The sequence below is a fragment of the Periophthalmus magnuspinnatus genome, chromosome 22 (genome assembly GCF_009829125.3).
Source record: "Periophthalmus magnuspinnatus isolate fPerMag1 chromosome 22, fPerMag1.2.pri, whole genome shotgun sequence".
NCBI lineage: Eukaryota > Metazoa > Chordata > Actinopteri > Gobiiformes > Gobiidae > Periophthalmus > Periophthalmus magnuspinnatus.
Genome location: NC_047147.1, coordinates 15,126,942 through 15,134,953, shown reverse-complemented (window position 1 = coordinate 15,134,953; position 8,012 = coordinate 15,126,942). Strand labels below are relative to the sequence as shown.

Genomic DNA, 8,012 nt, shown 5'->3' with positions numbered 1-8,012 from the left:
TTATCAGTAAAGCTCACTCATTAACACTTCTCTCTATAGCACATGTCCCACTGCCTGCTCTATGACCACAGATGATGTTCCCAAAATTTAGTTCAGATCTAGCAACAGGACATTTCACATTGACAGCTCTTTGTGAGTGCAATGCTCTGACGTTTGGAAAATATCAAAAACATAGTTTCAATCCAGTTTCACCTCAAGATTAAAAGTATCCATTAGTCTTTAATCCTAATAGCCTTGCATCCAACAGTCAAAACTGAACACCACATTAAGATCATAGGAGCCACTACCCGGAACAAAAGGAAGGTACACGATTGCAGATCATATCAGCAAATTTTGAGTGACACCTCTAAGAGCTAATTATTTTCTCCAGTTTATACACTTATATTCATGGATCATGAGCTAAGTAATGTGGTAAAACGTGTGTGAGTAATATGTAAAAAAAAATATTAAAACACAAGTTTCAGGACAGATGTTTTGAGTCAACATTTAGTCAACAGTGGTTCTCAATCTGTGGTACTTGCTTGTGGTACATAAGCATACTCTCTGTGGAGCCCAATGTTTTACCTTAGCCCTGCATTACAAATGTGAGATTTGACCTGCTTTACACCTGATTTAGACTGGTCCAGGTTTAATACTAAATTTGTGGTGACAGTAACTCACTTTGTCCACTGATCCAAAGGTTGACTCTTGCCATATACATTGGTCGCATGGTCAGATCCAGTGACTCACAGGTTAGCAGTGCAATACCAGTGTCTGCGTACACTGGTGTATGAATGTGTGTGTGAATAGGTGAGTAGTTCTTTGATGTAAAGTGCTTTGAGTGCCTTGAACGTGGAAAAGAGCTGTATAAAAATGTGACCACGACCATTTACCAGATAGTGGGTTGTACTTGTGTGAACAGTTTGACTAGTTAAATGCATCATTGTTTTATGAAGGCCCTGAAACTATGCTAAAAGTGGAAGCATGCAGACACTTTGAGATGTATGACTTTGAGATGTAATTGTTGATGATTAATATTATCTTTCAGATGTGTGATTTTCAATCAGGATTGATGTGGTGGGATGAGACAAACCTATGACATAAGAAGTATAATTCCTGTTATAAAGGAGAGAAAGGAGTAAGGAGTTTATTGATTTCCAGAGACTGGAACCTAACGGTTTGTGAATGATGTGACTGACGATTATTGACCAGAGGAGTGATAATGGGGCTCTTACAGATGGGCAGAAGGTTTTTCTAGGACAGGAATCCTGGGAAAATACCATTAAAGACACTACATATATGTTTATTTAAACAGCTTAAAGCCTGTATGAGTGATGGTTGAGCTGTTTATTATAGAATGGGTCTGAAAGTATGTGCAGCAGAGCTTGGATGAATCCAATTCACAAGAAACTGTGAAAAACATGATGATATGGATCAATTACAAAGGTGTTACAGAATGTTACAGAATGAAATTATAGTCAATGACAAAACAGCCCTGAAAACCCACACAGTTCACCATCTAAAAAGGGTTTCTTCTGTTTCTTCTTCTGTTATATTTTAAATAGAAAATGTGTTTTTCACCAAACCTCTGGATATAAACAGCTGACTTTCCCGATACAATTCCGCCACAAAAATCCCTCATGTGGGTGGTAGACTGAGAAGGAAGCCTCGGTATCTTCTGATGAGGAGGATTTTGCTATCTGCCAAAGCATGATTGATGCTCCACTTTAAGGGAGAATTTAACAGCACTTCTTCAGCGCTCTATGCCTACCCAATTATGCCACTGAGCTGGTAACCTTGAATTTATGTCACCATGGCAACAAAATCCTGGTCATGCATTATGGATACCATTGAAATTTGACACCCCGAGCTAACACAAAAAGAGTCTGGGACTTAATCAAATCAGCCCATTCTGCATGACACAAAGTGAAGAAGGAGCTCCCATTGTGCAGAGGCTGAGGCTGGAGAGGCAGGCAGGCCCCGGGAGGGTGGCCCATGCAGCAGCTGCAGGCCCCCGCCTCATAGTCGGCCCCATACACATCAGTGGACATGCTGACAGATGGCCCTTATTGCAAAGACTTCCAACCCAGGAAGCAGCTGGGCTGTCCGCTCACCTTGTTGTCATGGAACATTGAGCAGAGAAGGAGAATGGTGACGCAGAGCTGAAGTGGGTGGTGTGTGGGTCACCTCAGCCATGTCAAAAAAGCAGAGAAACTGTTCAGATGTAGCTGTGGTTTGCAATTACGCAAATGAATAAGATTATCTTAAAATGAGGCAGCCCTGCAGTAGTGTCTTTCACAGGTGCAAAATGGACGGTCTTCATTTTCCATGGACTTTACAGCAAGATGTCTTTGTCCAAAATGCAACTGTTTGAAGGGGAAAATGTGATTTTATTAATTTTGTGACTCACACTGAATCTTTAGCTTTGTCACTTGACAGTAAATGTTGCCTGCTCTACATACAGCGTGTGAGCTGAGTGCCCTCGGTAACCTTCTCCTGACAGATATCATGCCAGGAGTTAGAAAGGTCACACCAGTGCTGTCTCTGCTGCAGTGTTTGCATAAACTTTATGCAAATCAGCTTTACAAATAAGGATGATAACTGCCTTTGTTTTAACAGGAACCTACTGCTGTGGTGTCTGATAGACCCATGTCTGTTGAATGTAGTTTAGTGGAGACAGTGTGGTGTAGTTTAGTGTGGTGTAGTTTAGTGGACAGTGTGGACAGTGTGGACAGTGTGTGGTGTAGTTTAGTGGAAGTGTGTGGTGTAATAAATGGGAACACATCATGTACATTCTCTTTATAAAAGTAGTGTGCATATTTGGCAGCAGTTTCAGTAGTATAAACAATGTGGAATAAAACAGTCCAATGCAGCCAACAGCCATTGAGTGCAACACCTGCTGACAGCATATAATTAGGAGTATGTTTTGAAAAGTGGCTGAGGTATGGGGGGCATGGATTGAATGCTCTTGTCCAACACTGACTAGATGGAAAGCCAGTCTTCAATTTTGAGGTAATGACTGAACAATGAGTGCGTTGGCCCAGGGGGGAGTGGCTGTCCCAGAGGACACTGCACAGTAAGATTCTACAAGACAAATAGATGGTCAATATTTGCACAGTAAGTAGGGATGGGGGGGGGGGACGCATAATACTGTGGTAGGGGGCCTCTGCAGTGCTCTGCAAGGAACAGATGGGGCCTGATGAATTCTGAAAGGGAGGCAGTACCTGCCCTCGTCACCAAGCCACACAATTATCACACGGCTCTGGGTTCATTGTCGATTAGAGTGGCAGTTAAAGGCAGGCAGCAGCTGAGGCAGATGGCCTGGATCTGAGGGGGGTGGGGGTACACCCCTCCCTTTGCTTCTGCATGGGCTTGACACTTCCACAAACAGCATCTTGCAGCATTTGATTAATTATGGTAATTTGTTTCCTCTTATTCCTGTTTTTGTATTATTTATATGAATGTTATGTTATTTTCTATATCATGAGGTTGTAGGCTTTCTCTGGAGCCGGCTGCCTAAAAGATGTGCACTATTGCACAGCTCATGTCCAGAGCTAGATGGAGAGGAATGGGGTTGAGGTTATATGTCCTCAAATCGATAAGTCTAATTTTGGATAATGCTCTTGGGGTATCAAGAGTACTCCCAAAGGGAGTGTGGTGAAAGTGTATGTCAGTTACTAAAGACAGATCATATTTCATATTTGGTTAAAACAATATTCAAGGATAATATAAAAACCTAAAACAGGGACAATGCTAAATTCTCCAGCTACTGCCCACTGCTGTTGACAAGTTTCCCCAGTGCTGCTGAAGGATGTAACAAATGCAGAGGATTAATTTCTTCACAGGAATAAATAAAGTAAAGCTTGCTTACCTTACTGTTATAGACAACATTAGTGAAATATAAAGGTGTAATGCTTTAAGTACAGCTGGGTTAATGCTCTCTTCTTTTCCTGATCTCAGTCCACAAATATGAGCTCTCTCGTTTTGGAGTCCTCTAGACTCAGGCTTTATTCATCACAGGAGTGGGCCCCAGGGTGCAGCAGTAGGGGGCTGCACAGACAGCAGCCACACTCCACTCCTCCAGCCGCACAAAAAGCTCCTGTTGTGTTCAGCACAAGCCTTTTGGGCTCGGGCCCTGCCCCCGTCCTCTGCCTCTCACCACCCAGTAGGGCATCATTCCTTCTACTTTGTTCCGTCAATGGTGAGCCTGGCGTCTGGGCCGTCCTGATAGCACAGGAGATGTAGCAGCCTATCCATCTGGCTGCTGTGGGCATGCCAGTAAAGAGAGAGCAGCAGAGGTCCTCATTCATAACAAAAGATATTAACAAAGCTAACAGAGCTGCTCAGGGGCTTCAGGAGAGTGGGACTGCAGGACCATCGACCCAAGGGCTGGGGCCATGGCCTTTCGTCAGAGTTAGGTTCTAGACATTTTTATTTCTTTCTTTCTTTGAACAGTGTCGCTTCAATAGTTCTAGAGCTCTGAGGAATACAATGAGGTTTACAATGATAAAAAAACAAAAAACATTTTTGCAAACAGTTAAATATTTTTAATTGCGAAAATGAAAAATTATACTTTTTTATTTATTGACATTGTTCAAACAAAAGTAGAACAACACAAAAAGGCAGCTGTTAAGTGCATGGGCAGTTGGGTAAATCAAAGACAATATAAAAATCTACTTTCAAATTCTGTTAAAGAAATGTTTGTAGAAAAAGCAGTTTGGATTGTGCTCTTGTGTGGTCACCAGAGGGCAGCAGTGAGAATGAACACCCAGATGTAACAGTGGTTGAGGATCCTTTCCTCTCTGCAGAGGCTGCAGTAGCTCAGATTCTGTTCTAATGGCCCTCTGCAGTCTGCCCAGTCTGAAACAGGAGGCATATACACACAATCAGACACAACCTGATGAACAGACATTAGTTTTGGACTAAAGCCAAAAGGCTTTATTAGCTCAGCAGTTTTACTGACTCGTTGAATTGGACCAGGTGGTATATCATGACCAAAATAACACAAACCTGTGACAGGACAGTATACAAGCGTATGTGGATTTGGCCAATCATTTCTGCAGCTTAGGAGCCAGAGGTGCTGTGGACTGACCATAGGTCCTGTGCACATCATAGTACACAAACATGTGCCTGTGACCATGTGACTTCATGTATATGAGTGTAGATATATAGCAATTATACTTACATGTTTAAGGGGACATGGAGGCACACAGAGCCCCGCACACAGAGGGAGCTGCCATCTCCCATAGTCTTGACCTCGGTCTGAGCAGAGAACAGTTTCTGTAGGTGACTTCACATTTAGGTTCAGAAAAAAACTACGGTGTTTTGGTATTTGTCCCATCAGGATCTGTTCTGTCTGTTTACATTGTTCAATACTTGTATGGTGGACAATGTAATTTTTTTTGACTATCCTGTTGTTTTAGGATTGTGTTTACCTGGTCTGTGGGCAGCCCCATGCTGAGCCAGCCATCCTCCTGCACCTCTGTGGCCCCTGCCAGCTCACTCCTCCTTCTCTGTGCCGCAAACACACTGCCCTCTATGAAAAGGTATTTGTCTTGTACATTACTTTGTCTTCTCCTTAGCTCTTCTCATTATCATATCAAAATTATGATTCAAATGTATTTTAGAAGCATGGCCCACAGGTAAAGCTACTAGATTAAATGCACACAATAATTAGTGCTTCCAGTACACAATTTAGAGAAGACATTCTGATCATTGATTTTGATTAGCAGCTATTAAAGATGATGTGAAGCTCACCAAGCATTGAGAAGGTACATGACATCTGCCTCTCTGCTGCTCCCATCTGGCCACTAGTGGTCTTCTCATATTCCTCTGACAGGCGCACATGGGCCAACTCAAACATAAATAAGATTTAAAATTATTAAAAGCCCACACATAACAAATAGGTCTTTTAGTTAAGTTCAGCTCAAATGCAAACCACACTCACCAGGTTTTGTGCTTTACTCTGCCGTCCACTGGGGGGCAGATGTGTGCAAGACAGAATCATTACAATAGATTCTTACAAATATTGTAGAACACCTCTATATATACGAGTCAGTTTTTTCATACCCATGTGAGCCATATTTACTGTTGAGGGGCCTGTTGTGGAGACGCTGGTCGTATGGGAGAGCTTTAAACCTTCCTGTTCCCACGGCAACATAATGCTGCTGGTTCCTGAGCTGAGCTGGGCTGGACAGAGGCCGACCATCCATTGTGCAAAGACTGGAAAAATATATACATCATTGCTGAATCGACTGATTTCATTTTGCTATATTTCTAAAAGTGTGTGAAATTTGTAACACCCTTTGAATACTGGTATAATGGCATTACCTTTCTCACAAGTAAAATAAAAAAAAAAAAAAAAAATTATCTTACCTGTGTACTGCCCCAGATCGAAGACACACCTTTTCTGTCACCATGGCCAGCACATTGTCCCAGCTTTTCAGGGTGTACTTTGGTACACGAATTCTCACTGGAGGAACTAAGACCTCCCCGTTTGTAAAGACACTAAGAGAAAAACCAGGAATGATCAGTAATTATGCAAATATTGCCCACACAACATGTTTGAGTTGAAACCCTCTTCTTACTGTATTGTGCAGGTGCCATCTTTAGTTTTGCTCCAGCGAGAGGACACCTGGATACTGCTATGGTCTACGGGGTGGATCTGGAAGTTACAGGAGGGGTGAGAATCCAGCAGAAGCATTTGTTAAGAAGGTTTCACTCTTTTAGGTGGTCATGCCATGTATCAAGTTACCCTTACAGACAGCTTCTCATAATTACACTGTTCCACTCATGGAGAAGGGATATTCAATTTCAATAAGGCACCAGGTTTGCCACAGATTTTGACTAACCTTGGTGGTACAGGTAACACTTATGTGAGTAAACTTATTTTGGAGATTAAAACAGTTGCATTCAGGTAAGATGTAACGTGCACTTCTACTGATCAAAAACAGCATTACAATCACAACTGAATCTGTCATATGCTGTGGACACATTGCAGACACCCATTTGTGTTCATTACAAACTATTTCTATTTATTTCTATTTATTTACTTATTTATTGCCTCATTAGCTTCCACAGCACAGAGTGGTTGCTAATCTTCCAGGCTGTACCTGTAGGATCTGGTAACCCACAGTGAAAAGTGCATTCTGCCTTCTGAATAAGATCATTGGCCTGTGAACCAAGGACACAGGTTAATAATACCTTGTTAGGGTTAGAAGTTAGTGGCTAGGTTTAGAAGTTAGTGGTCAGGGTATTAATTAAGTAGTTACTAAGCCTGAGTCATTCTTAATAAACTATTTGTTCATTAGGAATTAAATCTTTGTGCATGCTTTACTAAGGCTAAGGAACAGTGTAACTCACTTTTTAATTGCCTACTAATTTGCTGTTCATCTTGTTTCAGACAGGTGTATAACTTTGTTGGTCCACCATAGTCTCCTCTATAAATTTGAAACACTGCATTTAGTATTCAAAGCAGCTTCGATCAACCCTCTAATGTCTTTGATCAAGAACTTAACTTTAGGAAACTTTTTACCTGCACGTTCACTTTAGTTTGTGGTTTCCTGGCTGTTATTTCCGAGTAACTGTGGTAAAGAGGTAAAAGTCAGACATTTTAACCATACACTTCCCACTATGTCTACACTCCCACAGTCCTATTACTCACTGCAGATGTTTGAAGCTTTCATTGCCTGCTGCCACGTACCGCCCGCCCGCTTCCACCTGGTTCAGCCGCCGAACCCTGAGGCCCTGCACCGTGTAGAGCCTCCGCACAGCTCCGAACTGCGCCACCTGTCCTAAACCTGTGCCTGCCTGCACTGATGACAGGTAATCCAGCAGAATATCCAAAGTGGACACCCGTGGGTATACCACTATCTTCCTCCCAACAAAGTACCCATCTCCATTCCTGTACACAATGATGGTTTTTGTATCGGGGAGTGGGCCTGTCTTCATTCTATGGCTGCTCTTGTGAAAAATGCACTCAGAACTTTCTGGCAGCAGCGGCAAGTAACAGGAGAGAGCATCTGATATGGAAA

The 8,012-nt window shown here is 42.3% G+C and overlaps 1 protein-coding gene across 1 annotated transcript; it reads right to left on the bottom strand.

The window, feature by feature from the left end:
* Positions 1 to 4,717: 4,717 nt before the first annotated feature.
* Positions 4,718 to 7,929, bottom strand: LOC117390941 (doublecortin domain-containing protein 2). The gene is made up of 11 exons (XM_033988746.1): positions 7,643 to 7,929; positions 7,514 to 7,562; positions 6,567 to 6,643; positions 6,355 to 6,486; positions 6,049 to 6,201; positions 5,927 to 5,954; positions 5,737 to 5,833; positions 5,415 to 5,515; positions 5,165 to 5,241; positions 5,072 to 5,079; positions 4,718 to 4,839 (listed from the first exon to the last, which is right to left on the bottom strand). Exons 1-11 carry the CDS (start codon positions 7,927 to 7,929, stop codon positions 4,718 to 4,720), a joined length of 1,131 nt encoding a protein of 376 aa, XP_033844637.1.
* Between the last annotated feature and the right edge of the window lie 83 nt (positions 7,930 to 8,012).